Here is a 23,625-nt window from a genome sequence, read left to right on the forward strand (position 1 = left end):
GGTCACTGTGCCTGGAGGCTGAGCTGGGGGGCTCTGGGAGGTCACTGTGCCAAATTAAGATTTGCTGTGAGTAAAGTGCTCATTGCCAATAAGCAAGACCTCAAACTGTATCTCAGACATTTTAGTTCCAAAGAATTTTTCAAAAAGGAATTGTTCCTCACTTGGTAAAGTTGCATATATTTAGTTTACTAATAAGGGTGTATGTTTATGATAAATTCCTCAAGTATACTTTATACTTTCCTCAGGCCACATTTCTATGGCCATTGCCACACCTTGGTGTTATGGTACGTAAAATTGCAGGTCAGGATTGGTTTGGGGTAGTCATTTTAAAGGCTAGTAAACCTCTGTTGAAGGTCAAATCTGTGAAACTAAGGGCATAACTCTCCTGCTTGGAGGTGGCTTGTGGTGGGTGAGTAGATGGGGACTGTGGCCTTGTAATGCCTGAGGCCTGGACTTGCCTCTGTTGGGACTGAGGAAGGGCCCAATAGAAAACGTCTCATCCTGCCTGAGGACAAGCAATTTAGAGAGAGAAAGAAGTCAGAGTTTGAAAACTTAACATATCTCCTTTGTCATAAAGCAGATGCTGGAGAGTGTGGCTTCCATCTGTGGGCAAAGAATTTTCCTGATACTGGACCTGAGAATTAGGCCTCCTAGAAAGGTAGTACAGGGCACCGCCAGATCCTCTCTGTGAAAGGAGCAGAGCAGAAAGCAAGTTCTCTGCCGGCAGAGGGGCTCCAAAGAGAAACGGAAGGTGAGGGGTAAAGCCAGAAGTTACCAGCCTGGCTTGGCTTACAGACCCTGGCTATCTCAGCACGTTTTTTATAGCGCTCCTAGGCCAAAGGAAATACCTAACAGTTCCATCTACTAGTTTGGTCTAAACAACTTAATAGTAGTAATAAGCTCGGTGTCTGACAACTGTGTTTTCCCTGAAAATATCCCTATTTCAGAACCCCAGTAAGTTTGCTGTGGTGCCCCAAGGCACTGTAGTGCATCGTTTGGAAAATGCAGTCTCCTTCAGAAAACTCAACAATATAATTGTCACTCCTTACTCTCTTGGAGAATGAGTTTGTTTTCTACATCTATAACTCTGTTTCTGTTCTGTAGATAAGTTCATTTGTACCCCTTTTTAAGGTTCCACATATAAGTGATATCACATGATACTTGTCTTTCTCTGTCTGACTTATTTCACTCAGTATGACAATCTCTAGGTCCATCCATGTTGCTGCAAACGGCATTATTTTGTTCTTTTTAATAGCTGAGTAATAGTCCATTATATATGTGTACCACATCTTCTTTATCCATTCCTCTGTTGGTGGACATTTAGGTTGCTTCCATGTCTTGGCTATTGTAAATAGTGCTGCAATGAACACTGGGGTGCATGTCTCTTTTTGAATTATGGTTTTTTCCAGATATACGCCCAGGAGTGGGATTGCTGGATCATATGGTCGCTCTATTTTTAGTTTTTAAAGGAACTTCCATACTGTTCTCCATAGTGGCTGTACCACCAACAGTGTGGGAGGGTTCCCTTTTCTCCACACCCTCTCCAGCATTTATTGTTTGTAGATATTTTGATGATGGCCATTCTGACTAGTGTGAGGTGATACCTCATTGTAGTTTTGATTTGCATTTCACTAAGAATTACTGATGTTGAGCATCTTTTAATGTGCTTTTTAGCCATCCATATGTCTTCTTTTTTTTTCTGATTAATCTTTATTGGAGTATGGTTGCTTTACAATGTTGTGTTAGCCTCCACTGCACAACAAAATGAATCAGCCATACACATAGAGATATCCCCTCCCTTTTGGACTTCCCTCCCATTTAGGTTACCACAGTGCATTAGGTTCTTGTGCTATACAGTATGTTCCCATCAGTTGTCTCTGTTATACATAGTATCAATAATGTATATGTGTCAATCCCAGTCTCCCAATTCATCCCACCCCATCGCTTTCCCCCTTGGTATCTATACATTTGTTCTCTATGTCTGTGTCCTATTTCTGCTTTGCAAATAAGGTCATCTACACCATTTTTTTAGATTCCACATATATGCATTATTATACGATATTTGCTTTTCTCTTTCTGACTTACTTCACTCTGTATGATACTCTTTAGACCATCCATATTTCTACAAATGACCCAATTTCATTCCTTTTTTTGGCTGAGTAATATCCCATTGTATATATGTACCACATCTTCTTTATCCACTCCTCTGTTGGTGGACATTTAGGTTGCTTCCATGTCCTGGCTATTGTAAATAGTGCTGCTGTGAACATTTGGGTGCATGTGTTTTGTTTGTTGTTGTTGTTTTGGTTTGTTTTTTTGAATTATGGTTTTCTCAGGGTATATGCCCAGTATTGGGATTGTTGGGTCATATGGTAGTTCTATTTTTAGTTTTTTTTTTTAACATCTTTATTGGAATATAATTGCTTTACAATGGTGTGTTACTATAATTGCTTTATAATGGTGTGTTACTTTCTGCTTTATAACAAAGTGAATCAGCTATACATATACAAATATCCCCATATCTCTTCCCTCACACCCTCTCCAGCATTTGTTTATAGATTTTTAATGATGGCCATTCTGACTGGTGTAAGGTGATACCTCATTGTAGTTTTGATTTGCCTTTCTCTAACAGTTAGTGATGTTGAGCATCTTTTCATGTGTTTGTTGGCCATCTGTATGTCTTCTCTGGAGAAATGTCTATTTAGGTCTTCTGCCCATTTTTGGATTGGGTTGTTTTTTTTTGATATTGAGCTCCAAGAACTGTTTGTATATTTCGGATATTAATCTTTTGTTGGTTGCTTCATTTGCAGATATGTTCTCCCATTCTGAGGGTTGTCTTTTTGTTTTGTTTACGGTTTCCTTTGCTGTGCAAAAGCTTTTAAAGTTTCATTAGGTCCCATTTGTTTATTTTTGTTTTTATTTTCATTACTCTAGGAGGTGGATTCAAAAAGATCTTGCTGCGATTTATGTCAGAGTGTTCTGCCTGTGTTTTCCTCTAAGAGTTTTATAGTATCTAGCCTTACATTTAGATCTTTAATACATTTTGAGTTTGTTTTTGTGTATGGTGTCAGGGAGTGTTGTAATTTCGTTTGTTTACATGTAGCTGTTCAGTTTTCCCAGCCTCACTTATCAAAGAGACTGTCTTTTCTCCATTGTATATTCTTGCCTCCTTTATCAAAGATAAGGTGACCATATGTGCTTGGGTTTATCTCTGGGTTTTCTATCCTGTTCCATTGACCTATATTTCTGTTTTTGTGCCAGTATCATACTGTCTTGATTGCTGTAGCTTTGTAGTATAGTCTGAAGTCAGGGAGCCTGATTTCTCCAGCTCCATTTTTCTTTCTCAAGATTGCTTTTGCTATTCGTGGTCTTTTGTGTTTCCAGACAAACTGTAAAATTTTTTGTTGTAATTCTGTGTAAAATGCCATTGGAAATTTGATAGGGATTGTGTTGAATCTGTAGATTGCTTTGGCAGGGGAGGGATAAATTGGGAGACTGGCATTGACAACATGCACACTACTATATATAAAGTATAGTAGTAGATAACTAATAAGAACCTACTCTATAGCACAGGGAAGTCTACTCAGTACTCAGTAATGGCCTATATGGGAAAAGAATCTATAAAAGAGTGGGTATATGTATATGTGTAACTGATTCACTTTGTTGTACACCTGAAACTAACAGAACATTGTAAATCGAGTATCCTCCAATGAAAGTTAAAAAAAAAAAGTGAATGAATGAGGGAGTGGGGAAAAAAAAAGAAAAGCTAGGAGTATTACCTTAATGGAGCTTCCTCCACATGGAATAAAACTTTAGGAGAAGGAAGAAACTTACTCTTGTTCTCTCCTTGCCCCCATCACCAAACCATCTGGGTTTTAGCTCAGAGTTATCCCTGAGCTGATGTAGCTTCCTGTCCTAGGAGACAGCATCTATTTAGAAGCTACACCTTCCAATCTTCTTAGTACCATGTATATCTTTGGAAGGGAAGGGAAATGAAAAGTGAGATGATAACTCCAGGGGCATATGTAGAATACAGTTCTTCATCCTACTCTTTCAGTTCTGTGTAGCCTGAGATCAAATATTATGAAGGCCAAGAAGAAACATTTTCATTTGACTAAGTTAGATGCAGACTGTCAACTCTACAGAGCCTCTGAGCACACACTTTTTTTTCTTTGCCCATAGCTTTAAATGGAGGCATAGTCTGCTGTGAGAAAGATGAACCTCTCAGGTATACTCTGAACCCAACAGTAAAAGGCCCACTCCTATATGATGCAAAATTTCTGTTAATAATGAAAAGTAATACATGGTGGATTTCTAACCATAAACAACTAAATATTTCCTGTGTGTGCCTCTCATTTAAACCACAGCACCCTGCCCAGTCTGTATTTAAAGCTTAACTGAAAGTGTGCATTTCAATCAGTCAGATTGGCCTCATCAGTAAAATACCAGGATTAGCAAAACATGAATTGCTAAATGTGCAAAAAATTTATCAAAGTAGTCAAGTATTTAATTCCTTTGTATTCAAATTTTATTGTGTCATTCTCAATACATACAAACTTAAGTTTGCAAAGTATATCTGTACCCCTCCCCCTCTAGAAAGCACCTTCCCAGGATGAGCTAGTGGGAAATTTGTTCTGAGTTGCTGCCCGAGGAGGCAGTGCTGAGTGGAAGAAGTGAGGTGAGAAGAGTGCTTGTGGCACCGCCAGGATCACCTGTGGAATGAGGTGGACTACTCAGTGGATGGGAGGTGCAGGCAGAACCAGGCCTATAGGGGAAGGTCCAGGGGTCTTCAGAAGAGGCCTGCTGAGCAGGACCCGGGCCTTACAGCCTCCCCTGCCGCACTCTGGAGGCTCCTGCATTTCTCCCTTGCTGCTTCGTCCGGGCCTGCCAGCTCTGATGACAGTCTGCTTCTCTCCTGCCCCCAGGTCCACCTGGGCGTCCTCAGTTCTTTGTCTCTTACACCACTTCACTTCTCCAGAGATCCTGACAACTGAAAGGAGCCTCCTCAGAGGCTCAGTTTCCTTGTCAGTAAAATGGGGGTAATTAGTAGTCTCTGCCTACCTCATGGAACGATTGTGAGGATCAGACGAGATGTATGTCGAAGCCTTCTGTTAGCTGCAAAATGCTGTATACATGTCAGGTGTTATAAATCATTAGCCAGTCTATTTCTCAGCTAGAGCAGTTTCTATGCACATTTTACTTACCCTCTGAACAATTCTTTGTCAAATAGCAAATGTAAATGCTGTTTTTTCCTTCTTGGATTATGGTGGTTCCTTTGTAACTTTATGATGTAGGCTGAATCTTTAAGTACTCCTTTGCCTTATAGCTCTTCCCCTGAACACCCATGCAAGATCATAATCCATAAAACACAGAGGCAGTAACTCCTTTTAATTGCCAGGAGTTGCTCATTTGCTACGTTCTAAATGCAGTCGCTTAGACATTTGCCTTGAAAAGCCTAACTTCTGTTTATTATGCAGAGCCGAGACTGTGTGAGGCTAGGCCCTCCTGCCGAGGGAGAAGTCGTTCAAGTCAAGTGGCCTGATGGCAAACTCTACGGGGCAAAATATCTCGGATCAAATGTTGCCCACATGTACCAGGTGAGTGCCGCCCTGGGTGCGATGCTTGCTGAGATGGACAGGAGAAGCCAGAGGGCAGACGGTATAGCCAGTGTACTGCTGACCAAGAAGCCACATGAATTTGGAACACCTCTTGTTTTATAAAAAAGGCAAAAATTCGATGTTTGATGACCGAGATATTAGACTTTTATTACCAAGTTCGATACTGGGAAACTCTAGTAACATCTGATGAATAGGTTAATTGTAAGGAATATAGTTAGTTAGGTCAAAAAGATAACCAGCTGGATGGTGGGCTGCTTTCTTGCGTTTCTGTTATACGGGGAGAGACTAACTGGCTGGATTATCTAACTGTAAGCCAAATCAGTGATGGCGGTTCATCATCCAGCAGCCCCTGAATGGGTGGCTTTTCCCTGAGAGACGTCATCCCCGTCGGGCGTTTCAGCAAACCTAGGCCAATGGTGCATCGGCACAGGTGTGGCCATCTGTGCACCCGAGCGTAAAGGAGCACTCATTTAATGAAAAGTGCAGCTATCATTTTGGCATTCTGTTCACTGAACAACTCTACATATTATTAAAGAATATATATACAATTTAAAAATGAATTGTATCCCTATTAGAAATGAGGATGAGTTAAGCTCTAATAAGGAAAACAACATGGATGGCGCATGTGCATTTATATTCCTTCAGAAAGACTTTAAAAAGGAACAAATTTATTAGAACCAATAAATTATAGTACTTTTAGTAACACGATGGCAGAAATCAACATTCTAAAGCTAAGCAGTAGTGTAAAAACAGGAAGATTGAAGTAAAAGGAGAAAAAGCAAGAAGGTTCAGGCCTGTGAAGTTAAAAACAGCTTGAGAATGATAAGACCTCCAGTTTCCTCAGAGAAATTGTTCAAAGACTGATAAAGGGCTAGGGCTTAAATGGAAGAGTACATTAAAAGACACTGCACTAAAAACTGGAGCACAATGTAATTAAAAGTGTTCAAAGAAGTTTGGACAACTTAGGGGAGAACATTTTTTAAGGTGTAGAAAAAGCCACCAGGGTGGGGAGGGGAGGATGTACCTATCCTGTGTGTGTGTGTGTGTGTGTGTGTGTGTGAGTGAGAGAGAGAGAGAGAGAAGGCCATTTCCCCTTTGTATTGGTGACAAAGTGTTAAGTTGCAGATTCAGGTCATTTACAGCAGGGTAAGTGCTGCAGCATTTTTGTATCAGAATGTCCAAAATTAGGCAAAAATCACAAGACAGGCTGGTAATACTGGAGACTCCTAGAAAAGAAGCGTTCACTACATCATTCAAAAGAAAATAATTACATTTAATTAAACAATAAATGCAAAAGTGAAGCATCTTACATGAAGCAAAGCTATTAGCTACATGGAAAGTATCATAATGAAGACATGTTGAAATTCAGGCTAATTAGTAATCAGTCAGTGTGCTAACTTCAGCTGAATTTATCATGGCCTATCAACATAGAACTGTGAGCATATTTACAGACTCAATGAAAAAGTTAAGACTAATATTAAAACTGTCTCTCAAGGAAGTAGTTTAAAATTCCTCATTAAACCAACTGGCCTTTTGAGATCATTTTGTGTTTTGTGTCTATTCAGCCTCACCACTGAATAAGCAAAGATATTTATAAAAATGGAACTAAATACCTACTGCGCAGTGCTAAGTATCCTAAGTATGTGCATTTTGGGGGCCCGCACAGTAGCCCTGCAGCATAGATGTTTTTGACTCCTACTTTACAAAGGAGGGAAAAAAGGCTCAGTGAATGTGATAATTTGTTCAAGAGCACACAGCTGGTAAAGGGAAGGGCCAGAATTTACTCTTGGCTCTGTCCCAAGTCGGGTGAACAACTATCCCAGCTTGCGAGGGACTGTCCTTGACTTTAGCACTGAAAGTCTTGCATCCTGGGAGACCCCTTCAGTCCTGGACAAACTGGGATGTTTGGTCAGCATACCATACTCCCTCTTAGTTTCAAAATTGCCTTTTTCTCTTTTAGAATTTTCAAATGATCTAAAACAGAAGAAAGGTAGGCACAGGTAGTTCTAGCTATGCTATCGAACTGTATAAATTGCAATGACACCTTGGCCTAATTAAATGTTACAGAAAGCATTTTGCTGAAACAAGGCCAGGAAGAAAAGCCTTCCCAATCTCAGCGTTCCGGAAAGTAGCAGCGAGAAGTCTCCTGTGACCGAGACCTAATTCTGCCCCGTGTTTGAGCTTAGTCAAACGTGAGCAGTACATGGATGATAAATACGAAGTTTAATTATATATTTTATCTTTAGTATTTTTTAAACTTCAGCAGATTTTTTAAAATTAACATGAATAGCACAGCTACATGGTTTAACTTATCTTCTAACTAGAATTGCAAGCATATACTTATTTCTTAAAAGTAAAGAATTCAGACAGATGAGTTAGGGATTTCAAGAATACCATAAGTGGTCAGAGTTAGAACATATTAGATATTCTACCCTGATTGCATCCCTTTTGTTGCTTTCTTCTGGAAGAGTTCATGTGGGATTGAGCCTAAACCAAGATCACTTCGAGTAGGGCCTTTGATGAATTTCCCCCAGATGCTCTATATTTGTTATTCAGTGTCACTTTTTCTCTAACAAAATATCCTAAAATATTGAAAAGACTGGATAATGAAATTACTTGCTGCCATTTGATTAGCTTGAAAACAAAGTTTTAAAAGTTTTAAACATTTTCATTTAGATGATAATGTATTTTTGCAAATTGAGGTGGCTGACACGTGAGGTTAAGGAGAACCTGAGCTCTTCCTGGCCATTTGTTTGAATTTAACAAAAGAGAGTTTTGAAAGTTAAAGGTCCGTAAGAACTTGAGAAATTATTTTATCTGGGAGGATTATTATACAAGAGTAAATGTATCATTACTTCTTTCTCAAAGAGAAACAGTCCTCCCTCTTACGTTGTCAGAGCCTCTTAAAGAAACAATCAGTACTTACAGGCCCCACCCGTGTTAATGCTGAATTGGCCACAATCTCATGTTCTGAGAAATCATTTGAGCAGCAGTTACTTTTCTTTGTTTTTGCTTTGGGGGGATAAAGTTTTCATATCACATATTGCAAAACACTCATTTTCAAGAATTTTGGCCTGTTTGGAAACATACTTTGTTCTTAGTTTGATAAGGGAAGAGCTTTGCTTCCTTCCTTGGCTGTTGGCTAGTTTGCTTGTTGGCTCTGCCTGAATCCTCTTTTCTTTTTTATGTAGCTAACGGGAACCCTGAAGAGAATGGTGAATGCTTTCTTCTTTTTTAAATAGATCATGCTCGATGTCTTATTTTTCACTAGGTTGAATTTGAAGATGGATCCCAGATAGCAATGAAGAGAGAGGACATCTACACTTTAGATGAAGAGTTACCCAAGAGAGTGAAAGCTCGTTTTGTAAGTGCTGGATAATCCCTCTGAGGGATCTGCCATGTGAATCTCTCCTCCTCTCTCACTGTTTCCCAAGCCCAGCAGGAAACATACTTAGGCCTTTGGATTGATTTTGAAGAAAGCCAATGCAACTTTTCCCTTATTGAAATCGTTTAATCCAAAGCTCAAATTTGTCCAGAAACAGGGAAACCGGTGCAAGTTCCCCATCTTTCTTTCTAATGAGGTCAAATGATGCTTCTTTGTGTTAACATCTATTGGCATACAGAAAGTTATTGAATATGTGTCCTATGCAAGCTAACTGGGAACATATAAAGATACCATCAAGACATTTACAATCTTCTTAGTGGAAGCAACGTTAAAAGAAAGCTTTCAGGGCTTCCCTGGTGGTGCAGTGGTTGAGGGTCTGCCTGCCGATGCAGGGGACATGGGTTTGTGCCCCGGTCCGGGAAGATCCCACATGCCACGGAGCGGCTGGGCCCGTGAGCCATGGCCGCTGAGCCTGTGCGTCCGGAGCCTGTGCTCCACAACGGGAGAGGCCACGACAGTGAGAGGCCCGTGTGCCGCAAAAAAAAAAAAAAAGAAAGCTTTCAGTAGGAGATTAAAGGGGACTCAGCATAGCGAACATCTAGTTTCCTATAGCCTTATCATATACAGTTCACCCTTTAACAATGTGGGGGGTTGGAGTGCTGACCCTCCACACAGTCATATATAACTTATATAGTCAGACCCTTCCTGCCCACAGTTTCACATCTATGGATTCAATCACTCAGATCGTGTAGTACCATAATGTTTATGATTGAAAAAAATCCGTGTATTAAGTGGACCCATATATAGTTCAGACCCATGTTGTTCAAGGTCATCTGTATTAACTTCCCTCTCAGAAGCTCGTTAATGTTTGTGTCAATTTATAATTAAACTAAACTCTCACTTTTATAACAAAAGGAATAAACAAAGCCCAAATACTAGTTGTGGAAATACTAAAGCAGTTTTTTTTTACAAAAGAAAACGATATTAGTTTCAAGCCCAGTACATACCATTAAAAGACAAATAAACATGGACAAATAGTCAAAACTGAAGTTGTTAAAAAATATAATTCATAATAACTTAGTTTTCATTATTGTATCATAAAATATTTACTGGACCCTGAAATGAAGTCAGTTTTACTCATTTAGAATTGCATCTAGTGCATCTGTGAAATGATAAGTCCTAAACTAGGAAATTTGAATGAGGGGATTTTTCTGACTAAAATGAAAATTTTTTTCTGAATAAATGACAGCCTTAGTTTTCATTGCATGCTAATGATATACTTTTATGCAGTGATAGAGCGACTCTAGATTACTTTGGAAGAACATGGGTTTCCTTAAATGTTCAGTTGTATATTCAGCTCCTCTCCTGTCGGGTGGGATCCTGAGAACAGGGTTAAGTGCATTAGGTGTAAACTGACTTTTCCTTCTCAGCTGCATCCTTGAGGGGAAGGTCATTCAAAGTGAAACAGTCAAGAGAAGAGTGATAGTAACAGCACTGCTGCCCACCCAGTGAGGAAATGTGGCAAGTAGGGGACCCACACACCTGAAAACAGATTAACCCCCAGATAATAAACAGCAGGGAAAGGGAGAAGAAAATATTCCTATAGTAAAGACATCTGTTAAACCTTAACAAAGAGCTAAAAACCTGGATAATTTGTCAGTGTTCTAGGTCTTGAAATCTCTTGAGAAAAACTTTCCTTTTCAAGATGCTGGAGGTGACTGCCTCTCATCCTGTTTCTCCTATCTTCCATGGATTCTCTGTCCCCTCCTATTCCCTCCCCCCTTTTTTAAAAAAATAATCTCCTAAAGATTTAGAGGTTGGGAAATGGAGTAGGTAGCCCTCTGGAAGTCTCTCAGGTCTTTGATTTTCTAATCCATGTATGGTTAAACATCCTACCAGCTGGGTCTTATAGATTTCAAATACCATTTCTTAATCACATTCAAAGAAAGCTTTTTGCTCTCTGCTCTGATCACAATCTCTGTTCCACAGTAGATTTGGCTCCAATACCAGTATGCTTTACCATGTAGCTTTACTCGAGCACAAATTTTCTAAGGTCCATTTCTCAGAACAGTCACACCAAACTGAACTGCTTTTTTAAAATTCTCATAGAAAATTTTTAAATTAAAAAATATATAGGGCTTCCCTGGTGGCGCAGTGGTTGAGAATCTGCCTGCCAAGGCAGGGGACACGGGTTCGAGCCCTGGTCTGGGAAGATCCCATATGCCACGGAGCAACTAAGCCCGTGAGCCACAACTACTGAGCCTGCACGTCTGGAGCCTGTGCCCCACAACAAGAAAGGCCACGACAGTGAAAGGCCCGCACACCGCAATGAAGAGTGGCCCTCGCTTGCCGCAACTAGAGAAAGCCCTTGCATAGAAATGAAGACCCAACACAGCCATGAATAAATAAATAAATTAAATAAATTAAAATATATATATATATATATAAATCACATAGATACTCTGAATCTAACCTGTTACGTTATGTTGAGCCTAGTAGAAAATTTCTTGAGACAAAATCCAGTTTGCTCACAGTCCCTAAATCCAGTTTGCCACCTCTGTTTTTACTGAATCAAAGACTTACGTGCTTCTGCTGTAGAAAACCAGCTTTTTCTTAAGGTTTGTATATAACCCTCTGGCCCTTGGCTAGTCTGTCCGTGACTGCTATTTTTTTTCCAGTTGACGAAACAAATCTGATTGGAAAACTTATTGATGGAAGATACTTTATAATTAGAGAAATCTTTTGTTTTTTTTTAAGGTGGGGTGGGTTGCAGCCCCCACTGGGAGGCCTTCATGTTTTAATGACTTCTGCTCACCCAGACATACGCTGACTTGGGGAGAAATTTTTCTAAAGTGTCAGCAGTCCGCCTCAGTGGCTGTGCTGCGTTCCTTCCCACTAACTGCAGAAACAGTCCCATTACCTTTTATGGTCTCACAGAATAACCATAGCAATGGTGTATAATTAACTGGTGCTGCTGGTAAACTGGTTTTATTATTGTATTTAAGAGGCTTACTTTTACTGTCCTCACACAGTGGCAGCACTTTCATAGATGTTTTATTTTCTCCTTTAACTTTAGCACTTATAAAAGGGAAAGATTACTCAGAGGAAGTGCTTTGCCAAGAATGAATGAACCAAAACTGTTTTATCCTAATGGCAGAGGGTGCCCAGCCCATCCACAATCTCTTACTTTTCTTCCTGAGTGAAGCTAGGAGCATCTGGGGGAATCCATGGAGGGAGCCTATCACCCTGGATGACCATCTCATGAACTAGCAGGGAACATGCCCAGCTTTGCACTTGGGTCCATTTATAGTTTTCAAGCTTCTTTGTAATTGTTCCATCGTTTCTCTCTTCTTCATGATTGACCATGTGCTTTCAAGCCTTAAAAGCTGGACCCTGCCTGTGTCACTACCATGGGAGGGGGCCTCCGTGACACAGTTGGTGTCATCTCAGTAAAAACCAGTTGGGAACACGTTCGAGGGGCAAAATAGGAAATTAGGAAGGAAGAATAGTACTTTAAAGTAAGCTTTAACTGGCGGGAGGGATCAAAATGGTGGAGAAATAGGACTTAGAGCTCACCTCCTCCCACAAATACATCAAAAACACATCTACAAGTGGAACAATTCACACAGAACATCTACTGAACACTGGCAGAAAACCTCAGATTTCTGAAAAGGCAGAAAAACCTCCACGTAAACCAGGCAGGACAAAAGAAAAAAAAAAAGAGGAATTGAGATGGGACATGTGCCCCAGGGAGGGAGCGATGAAGGAGGAAAGGTTCCCTCGCCCTGGGAAGTCCCCTCACTGGTGGGGAGATCAGCCTGGATGGAGGGGGAGCTTTGGAGCCACTGAGGAGAGCTCAGCAACCAGTTTGAGGAAGGCAAAACAGAGAGTGACCTACACAGGTGGTTGGTAGTGCTGCCCTGAACTCCCCAGCCTGAGATGCTCATCTGCCAGGGCAGGCAGGGGCTGGGTGCTAAAGCTTGGGCTTTGGAGGTCAGACTCAGGGAGAGGACCAGCGCTGGCTGCACGGAGACAGCCTGAAGAGGCTGGAGTGTGACAACTGAGGATGCACTCAGAAGAAGCCTGGGTCTGCCAGAGAGGCAAGGCACCATTGTTGGGGGATGCAGAGGAGAGGGGCAGGACTTGCCATAGGAGTTCCTTTCCCTGTGTGCGCTCTCAGGCAACAGGACACCACCTACGTGAGTTCTGGGGGCAGGCACGAGCCACCACTGTCATCGTGAGCTCCAGAGGTGGGCATGGGCTGCTGCCGCCACTAAGAGACCCATGAGCAGGTGCCAATCGCTGGCCCTGCCATCTTGCAGGCACGCAGGCCACTGCTGGGAGACCCACAAGTTGGCGCTGATCACTACCCCAGGGTACGAGGAGTGAGCACGGGTCACCACACCTGCCCACCCATATCAAGGGGATAACAGCCAGCACACACTGAGGAAACAGCAGGAAGTATCCAAACTAAAAGCAGCCCCTCGATTCCGACAACATGGCAGAGTAGAAGGACTGCAGCTCACTTCCTCCCACGAAAACACCAAAATCACAATTAACTGGTGAACAACCATCGACAAAAAAGACTGGAACCTACCAAAAAAGATATTTTACATCCAAAGACAAAGAGGAAGCCACAATGAGATGGAGTGAGAGTTCTGAGCCTCACGTCATGCTCCTCAGCCTGAAGGTCTGGCATTGGGAGGAAGAGCCCCCAGGGCATTGAGCTTTGAAGGCCAGTGGGGCTTGAGTGCAGAAGTTCCGCAAGACAGGGGGAAACAGAGATTTCACTCTTAGAGGGCACACACAACGTGCACTGGAACCCAGCACAAAGCAGTGACTCCACAGGAACCTGGGCTAGACCTACCTGAGGGTCTTGGAGGGTCTCCTGGAGAGGAAGGTGTTGGCTGTGGCTCACTGTGGGGGCAAGGACTCTGGTGGCGGAGGCCCCAGGGAATACTGATCAGTGTGGGTTCTCTTGGAGGTTGCATTTTTGGCACTAAGGCCTGGCCCCACCCAATAGTCTGCAGGCTCCAGTGCTGGGACGCCTCGGGCCAAACAACCAGCAACAGGGGAACACAGCCTCACCCATCAGCAAACAGGCTGCCTAAACTTGTACTGACCTCACAGCCATCTGTAAACACACCCCTTGACATGGCCCTGTCCACCAGAGGGACAAGACCCAGCTCCATCCACCAGTCCCTCCCACCAGGAATCCTGCACAAGCCCCTGGACCAAGCTCACCCACCAGGAGACAGACACAAGAAGGAAGAGGAACTACAATCATGCAGCCTGCAGAAAGGAGACCACAAACACAGAAAGTTAGACTAAATGAGACAGTTGAGAAATGTGTTCCAGAAGAAGGAACAAGATAAAAACCCAGAAGCGCAACTAAGTAAAGTAGAGATAGGCAAATCTACATGAAAAAGAATACAGAGTAATGATAGTAACGATGATCCAAGATGTTGGAAAAAGAATGAAGGCACAGACTGAGAAGATACAAGAAATATTTAACAAAGACCTAGAAGATTTAAAGAACAGAGATGAACAATACAATAACCAAAGTGAAAAATACACTAGAAGGAAACAATAGCAGAATAAATGAGGCAGAAGAACTAATAAGTGAGCTGGAAGAAAGAGTAGTGGAAATCACTACTGCAGAACAGAATAAAGAAAAAAAGAATGAAAAGAAAGTAGGACAGTCTCAGAAACCTCTGGGACATTAAATGCACCAACATTCGCATTATAGGGGTCACAGAAGGAGAAGAGAGAAAGGACCTGATAAAATATTTGAAGAGATAATAGCTGAAAACTTCCCTAATATGAGAAAAGAAACAGTCATCCAAGTCCAAGGAAATGCAGACTCCCATACAGGATAAACCCAAGGAGGAACACACCAAGACATATATTAATCAAACTGACAAAAATTAAAGACAAAGAGAAAATATTAAAAGCAACAAGAGAAAAGCAACAAATAAAATACAAGGGAATCCCATAAGGTTATCAGCTGATTTCTCAGCAGAAACTCTGCAGGCCAGAAGGGAGTGGCATGATATATTTAAAGTGATGAAAGGAAAAAACCTATAACCAAAAATACTCTGCCCAGCAAAGCTCTCATTCAGATTCAATGGAGAAATCAAAAGCTTTAGAGATAAGCAAAAGCTAAGAGAATTCAGCACCACAACCAGCTTTACGATAAATGCTAAAGGAACTTCTCTAGGCAGAAAAGAAAAGACCATAACTAGAAACAAGAACATTATGAATGGGAAAGCTCACTGGTAAAGGCAAATGTACAATAAAGGTAGGAAATCATCCGCACACACACAAATATGATATCAAAACCAGCAGTCATGAGCAGAGGATAGTACAAATGCAGGATATTGGAAATGCATTTGAAATTAAGAGACCAGCAACTTAAGACAGTCTTGTATATATATAGACTGCTATATCAAAACCTCACGTGATTTGCAAACCAAAACTCTATGATAGATAGACAAAAACACACAAAAAAGAAAAAAGCAATCCAAATACAACACTAAAGATAATCAAATCACACGAGAAGGGAACAAAAGAGGAAGGGAAGAAAACAGACTTGCAAAATCAAATCCCAAACAATTTACAAAATGGCAATAAGAACACATATATCAATAATTACCTTAAATGTAAATGAATTAAATGCTCCAACCAAAAGACATAGACTGGCTGAATGGATACAAAAACAAGACCTGCATATATGCTGTCTATAAGAGCCCACTTCAGATCTAGGGACACATACAGACTGAAAGTGAGGGGATGGAAAAAGATATTCCATGCAAATGGAAATTAAAGAAACCTGGAGTAGCAATACTCCTATCAGACAAAATAAACTTTAAAATAAAGACTGTTACAAGAGACAAAGAAGGACACTACATAATGATCAAGGGATCAATCCAAAAAGAAGATAGAACACTGTAAATATATATGCACTCAACATAGGAGCATGTCAATATATAAGGCAAATTCTAACAGCCATAAAAGGGGAAACTGACAGTAACACAATAATAGTGGGGAACTTTAACACCCCGCTTACATCAATGGACAGATTATCCAGACAGAAAATCAATAAACAAACACAGGCCTTAAATGACACATTAGACCATATGAACTTAATTGATATTTATAGGACATTCCACCTGAAAGCAGCAGAATACACATTCTTCTCAAGTGCACATAGAACATTCTCCAGGATGGATCACATGCTGGGTCACAAAGCAAGCCTCAGTAAATTTAAGAAAATTGAAATCATATCAAGCCTCTTTTCTGACCACTAGACTATGAGATTAGAAATCAGTCACATAAAAAAGACTGCAAAAAACACAAACGTGTGGAGCCTAAACAATATGTTACTAAACAACCAGTGGATCACTGAAGAAATCAAAGAGGAAATCAAAAAATACCTAGAGACACATGATAACAAAGAGATGACAATCCAAAACCTATGGGACACAGCAAAAGCAGTTCTAAAAGAGAAGTTTATAGCAATACAGTCTTACCTCAGGAAACAAGAAAAATCTCAAACCTAACAACAACCTAACCTTACAGCTAAAGCACCTAGAGAAAGAAGGACAAACAAAACCCTAAGTTAGTAGAAGGAAAGAAATCATAAAGATCAGAGCAGAAATAAATGAGATAGAGATGAAGAAAACAACAACAAAAATCAATGAAACTAAAAGCTGGTTCTTTGAGATGATAAACAAAATTGATAAACCTTTGGCCAGACTCATCAAGAAAAAAAGGGAGAGGGTTCAAATCAATAAAATCAGAAATGAAAAAGGAGAAGTTACAACTGACACCACAGAAATACAAAGGATCATAAGAGACTACTACAAACAACTATATGCCAATAAAATGGACAAGTTTTTAGAAAGGTACAACCTTCCAAGACTGAACGAGGAAAAAATAGAAAATATGAACAGACCAATCACTGAAATTGAAACTGTGATTTTAAGACTTTTAACAAACAAAAGTCCAGGACCAGATGGTTTCACAGATGAACTCTATCAAACGTTTAGAGAAGAGTTAACACCTATCCTCCGAAACTATTCCAAAAAAATTGCAGAGGAAGGAAAACTCCCAATCTCATTCTGTGAGGTCGCCATCACCCTGATACCAAAACCAAAGATACCGCAAAAAAAGAAAATTACAGGCCAATATCAGTGATGAACACAGATGCAAAAATCATGAACAAAATACTAGCCAACCGAATCCAAGATCAAGTGGGATTTATTCCAGTGATGCAAGGATTTTTCAATATTCGCAAATCAATCAGTGTGATACAGCACGTCAACAAACTGAAGAATAAAAACCATATGATCATCTCAATAGATACAGGAAAAGCTTTCAGCAAAATTCAACATCCATTTATGATAAAAAATCTCCATAAAGTGGGCATAGAGGAAACCTACCTCAACATAATAAAGGCCATATATGACAAACCCACAGCTAGCATCATTCTCAACAGTGAAAAGCTGAAAGCATGTCCTCTAAGATCAGGAACAAGGCAAGGATATCCACTCTCACCACGTTTATTCAGCATAGTTTTGGAAGTCCTAGCAGGGCCATCAGAGAATAAAAAGAAATAAAAAGAATCCAAATTGGAAAAGAAGTAAAACTGTCACAGTTTGCAGATGACATGATACTATACATAGAGAATCCTAAAGACGCTGCCAAAAAACTTCTAGAGCTCATCAGTGAATTTGGTAAAGTGGCAGAATCCAAAATTAATACACAGAAATCTCTTGCATTCCTATACAGTAACAACAAAATATCTGAAAGAGAAATTAAGGAAACAATCCCATTTACCATCACATCAAAAAAGAATAAAATACCTAGGAATAAACCTACCTAAGGAGGCAAAAGACCTGTACTCTGAAAACTATTATTAGGATGTTGATGAAAGAAACTGAAGATGACATAAACAGATGGAAAGATATATTGATACCATGTTCTTAGATTGGAAGAATCAATATTGTCAAAATGACTATACTACCCAAGGCAGTCTACAGATTCAACGCAATCCCTATGAAATTACCAAGGGGATATTTCACAAAATTAGAATAAAAAAGTTTACCAAGGGCATATTTCACAAAATTAGAATAAAAAAGTTTACAATTTGTATGGAAACACAAAAGACCCCCAATAGCCAAAGCAATCCTGAGGAAGAAAAAGAGCTGGAGGAATCAGGCTCCCTGACTTCAGACTATACTACAAAGCTACAGTCATCAAAAGAGTATGGTACTGGCACAAAAACAGAAACATAGATCAATGGAACAGGATAGAAAGTCCACAGATAAACCCACACACCTATAGTCACCTAGTCTGTGACAAAGGTGGCAAGAATATACAACGGAGGAAAGACAGTCTCTTCAGTAAGTGGTGCTGGAAAACTGGACAGCTACATGTAAAAGAATGAAATTAGAATATTCTCTAACACCATACACAAAAATAAACTCAAAATGGATTAAAGATCTAAATGTAAGGCCCGATACTATAAAACTCTTAGAGGAAAACATAAAGAGAACACCCTTTGACACAAATCGCACCAAGATCTTCTTTAATCCACCTCCTAGAGTAATGACAATAAAAACAAAGTAAACAAATGGGACCTAATTAAACTTAAAAGCTTTGCACAGCAAATGAAATCATAAAAAAAAAAAAAAAAAGAAAAGACAGCCCACAGAATGGGAGAAAATATTTGCAAACGAATCAACAAAGGATTAATCTCCAAAATATATAAACAGCTCATGCAGCTCAATATTAAAAAATACAAACAACCCAATCAAAAAATGGGCAGAAGACCTAAATAGATGTTTCTCCAAAGAAGACATATAGATGGCCAAGAGGCATATGAAAAGCTGCTGAACATCACTAATTATTAGAGAAATGCAAATCAAAATACCAGGAGGTATCACCTCACACCAGTTAGAATGGCCATCACTAAAAAGTCTCCAGGGCTTCCCTGGTGGCGCAGTGGTTGAGAGTCCACCTGCTGATGCAGGGGACACAGGTGCATGCCCCGGTCCGGGAAGATTCCACATGCCGTGGAGCGGCTGGGCCCGTGAGCCATGGCTGCTGAGCCTGTGCGTCCGGAGCCTGTTCTCACAATGGGAGAGGCCACAACAGTGAGAGGCCCGCGTACAGCAAAAAAAAAAAAAAGTCTCCAAACAACAAATGCTGGAGAGGGTGTGGAGGAAAGGGAACCCTCTTGCACTGTTAGTGGGAATGTAAATTGATACAGCCACTATGGAATACAGTATGGAGGATCTTTATAAAACTAAAAATAGAACTACCATATGATCCAGCAATCCCACTCCTGGGCACATATCTGGAGAAAACCATAATTCAAAAAGATACATGCACCCAAATGTTCATTGCAGCACTATTTACAATAGCCAAGACATGGAAGCAACCTAAATGTCCTTCGACAGAGGAATGGATAAGGAAGATGTGGTGTATACACACACACATTCACAATGGAATGTTACTCAGCCATAAGAAGAATGAAATAATGCCATTTGCAGCAACATGGATGGACCTAGAGATTATCGTACTAAGTGAACTAAGTCAGAGAGAAGACAAATATCATATGATATCACCTATATGTGGAATCTAAAAAAAAATTGTGCAAGTGAACTTACTTACAAAACAGACAGACTCACAGACTTTGAAAACAAAAGTATGGTTACCAAACGGGAAATGGGGGGGGGGAAGGATAAATTAGGAGTTTGGGATTAACATATACACATTACTATATATAAAATAGATAACAAGGACCTACTATGTATAGCGCAGGGAACTCTACTCAATATTCTGTAATAACCTATATAGGAAAAGTATCTGAAAAAGAATAACTATATGTATACGTATAACTGAATCAGCTGTACGCATGAAACTAACACAGCATTGTAAATCAGCTACACTCCAATATAAAATAAAAGTTAAATTTAAAAAAAAGTGAGCTTTACGTGAGCATAACAGAAAAAGCCCACATTCCTTTGCCTAGCTATCACTTACTGAGCAGTGACTGTGTCAGGGCACATTCCTTGCTGTTGGGGAACATGTATAAAATTCAGTTCATAGTCCCTAATATCCTCACCGTGAAGGGGTTCAAGGCACCCGCTATGGGGAGACACTTACCTACCCCTTATCTCTGCCACTGCCCTCATTCTACTGCACTGACATGTAGAGTGTTACAGGAACCCAAAAGAAGGAACCTCACGTTTGTCAGTGGCAGAGAGGATAGAATATTTTCTATGCAAAGGAAACAATACGTCTAATGATGGAGGGGCATGAACCAGTAAGGTGTGGCCGGGAATTGCAAATAATTCAGTCTAATCCAAGCAAGGGGTAAGATTATGCCTGATTATGTATGTCCAGCCTAGGAAACGTAGACATCATCTTGAAGACAGTAGAGCTATTGAAAGACTATCAGCAAGGGTGTCATATAATCAGAGATTTTAGAGAGCTTTCTTCTAGTGGTTCTGTGAAAAATAGACTGGGGTGCAGCATTTGTTACAGTGGTTTAGGACAGGAAGTGTGAGGGCCATGGGGTCAGTAGGGTTAAAGAAGAAAGGATGGAGGGCTTCAAGGTACATGTAGGAGGGGTCCTGGACAGGGGAGGGACAAGGGGAAGTTTATAACTTTCAGGTTTCTGATCAGTGTAGCTAGAATTGATGGGGATGGTGCTGCCGTTCATTGAATACAGAAAGGACAGAGATGGAGAAGGAAGAATTTGAGTTCACTTTAGGTTGGACTAGTTATACTAGTGCCTCCAGTATAAACACTTTGAGATGCCTGCTGGGTTGTTGGACATGTTTGCAGGCCTGAGCACAGGTGGAGGTCTGAACTGGGGCGAGAGATGTGAGCATCTTTGCGGTTGATGTTGAAATTGAAGTTGTGAGTGTGGGCAGGCAGGCCCAGGGAGCATATGTGGCAAGGAAAAGGCCACACACAAAGCCTCAGGGGCATCAGAGTTGAGCAAATAGTTAAGAAAGGGGAGCCGCTGAGACATCCATGGTGAGCAGCCAGAGGAGGAGGAGGGCCTACAGAATGACAGAGAGCTTCACGCAAGAGTTAGGTGACAGGGTAGTCACATAAATTTAGGGGAGAGAAGTGTCCTAGGAACTAGGACTTGAGCAAGCACAGTTTCAGGGAAGTGGTGGGGACAGAGGCCCAGAGGTAAATAGGAATAGGGATGAATTAGAGATAACTGTGGACAATTTTGTCACATACCTGGTTGGGCAGGAGCCAGAGGGGGCATGAAGAGTGAGGGAGATTTAAATGAGAAGACTTTAGTCCTGCTCGTGTTGGGGAAGGTCCCTGGGGGTTGGAGATCCTGAAGAAAACTGAGCTAAATGGAAGCAGGTGGGGAGGCTCCAAGGCCCCTGCGTGGGGCCTCCTCCCTGGGCCTCAGCACCCTCCCCACTGCTGACTGAGTCAGATCTTTGTCCGTTCTTTTGCTGTCAAGTGCCTGCCTTTCTTCAGTGTAACACTGGCTGTTCTTAGTCCACAGCCTCTGATATGCGATTTGAAGACACATTTTATGGAACGGACATAATCCAAGGGGAGAAAAAGAGACAGAGAGTGCTGAGCTCCAGGTTTAAGAACGAATATGTGGATGACCCCGTCTACCGCACGTTTTTGAAGAGCTCTTTCCAGAAGAAGTGTCAGAAGAGGCAATAGTCTACCTACACTGCTGCAGGCAACAGAATGACTTGCGCCAGAAGAGGAAAGATGAAGGGACAGCCTGGGGCTGTGCCATGTGTTTTGCTGGGGTAGGTGACGGGCTGTGTCTCTGACAGTGGAAAATTAGGCTTCCCAGAGTTTGGTCACCAAAACCACGAAATACACATTATTAATCGGATACCACAATCTGAAGTTGTCTCCTAGTCTTGCATTTACTTCTGAGCAGTTGTCTCCTATGATCCCAAAGAATTTTTCTAAGTAGAAGGGAATAATAATGAATCACCCATCGAAAAAAGCCACTGCCAGAGGAGGTGGATCCCCATGTGTGGCTTACTTAGTCCCTATTCAGGAACCACATGGAGACTTCTCTCCTCAACCCTAGCAGGTGGGAGCCTCGATTCCCAGGTGGGAGGGTGATAATTTATATATTTTCCACAGTCAGGGAAGGACTCTCACTTATTTGTTTTAAATGGCAGTTTTTATAAAACATTTTTAAAACACAAATGGCATGGATGGTAATGAGATTTACCCATATGCTATCTGCATTTCCCTTGTACAGAAATTTTACATTTTTTTATATCCGTTTTACTTTTGATTGTGTCTGACGAGAACTGCGTTGTTGGCCTTTGTGAAGTTTTTGGCTCTTGAGAAAGAATTCTTATGAATTGTATGGGAATTTTATATATTTAAAGAGGGAGATCTGGGGCTGTTATTTTTAAATACTTTTTTTCCATAATACATATTCTGAGTAGATATTTATAAAATATATGTTTCTTTCATTATGTGTTTGTAAGATTAGAGTTTAAAATAAATATGCTTTGATGCATAGTTTTGAAGTAATATGATTTTTCCTTTTTGAAACAGCTTGGAAATGTACTAGTGTTTAAAAATAAAGATTTCCATTTTCTCCAATCCTGTCTTCTAACTTGCTTATTTGTCTAGGTTTAAACCTATAGAAAACAAGTTTTTTTTGGGAGAGCTGGCTCTCTGGACATTCTGGGGCCCAGGTTTGTCAGAACTTCTTCTCTCACTGTTTACATAACTGTGGACACACTGTGAGACATTTATGGCTATACCACTGGGGACAAAGCCCCTCTACCTGCCCACAGTGCCTGATGAAGTGTTTTCCTCAGCTCTATCTTTAGGCCTGGAAGAAATCTGAGCCTCTGGAGTCTGGAGCTCTTTTCATTCCAGGTTTCTTGGTCCTCAGCTTCATTAGAAGGGGCTGTACGGATCCTCCAATCCCTCCCATCACTTTATAGATGAGCAATGGAGGAGAGGAAGGAAGAGGGCTTGCCCAAGGTCACACAGTAATGCTTCAGTTAACTATGGCCACAGTTATGCTGCGTAACAAACAACTGCAAAATCTGTGTCCTGTGATGAGAAGCACTTCTTTTGCTCATGAGTCTGCAGGTTGGGTGATCTAGGCTGGGCTTGGCTAGGCAGCTGTGCTGACCTCGGCCTGGGCCAGCTCACACGTCTGCTCCATGTGTCCCCATCAGCCCACTGGACTCAGTGGGCTAGCCCAGGTATGTTCTCAGGTCACTGGCAGAGGCAGAGAGGGCAGCCAAGTAAGCAAATTTTAGATCTGTCTGTGATGTTGGTTAACATCCCGTGGACCAAAGCCCAGAGCTAGGCATTAGAGGGCATTTCAGAGTTTTACGGCAAAACGTGTGGATGTATCATGTTACTGGGTAGAGAGTGAAGATGAAACAGTAGTGACAGAGCCACAGTTAAAACTTGGTTTTGCAGACTGCTAGCTGGCTGAGTGCTCATTTTCCAGAGTGCCTCATGGCTGAACTCTGAGCTGGGGAAGAGCCCATCAGCCACATTTTTACAAGGACTAAGCACTCCACATTTTCTGCCAGTATAGTCATATATTTTATCAAGTAATCAAGT

At 41.0% G+C, this 23,625-nt stretch overlaps 1 protein-coding gene across 2 annotated transcripts in view; it reads left to right on the plus strand.

Annotated features, from left to right (window-relative positions):
- KDM4C (lysine demethylase 4C) overlaps positions 1-22,638 on the plus strand; it is a 400,366-nt gene extending 377,728 nt beyond the window's left edge. For both annotated transcript variants that reach the window (XM_027105850.1, XM_027105851.1), the window contains exons 20-22: positions 5,478-5,597; positions 8,890-8,982; positions 21,547-22,638. In XM_027105850.1, coding sequence (XP_026961651.1) covers positions 5,478-5,597; positions 8,890-8,982; positions 21,547-21,723 — 390 coding nt within the window. In that variant the 3' untranslated portion in view covers positions 21,724-22,638. The remainder of the gene's footprint in view (positions 1-5,477; positions 5,598-8,889; positions 8,983-21,546) is intronic.
- Positions 22,639-23,625: the final 987 nt, after the last annotated feature.

The sequence above is a fragment of the Aethalodelphis obliquidens genome, unplaced genomic scaffold (genome assembly GCF_003676395.1).
Source record: "Aethalodelphis obliquidens isolate GAN/ISIS:26980383/991018 unplaced genomic scaffold, ASM367639v1 scaffold7, whole genome shotgun sequence".
NCBI classification, from domain to species: Eukaryota; Metazoa; Chordata; class Mammalia; order Artiodactyla; family Delphinidae; genus Aethalodelphis; species Aethalodelphis obliquidens.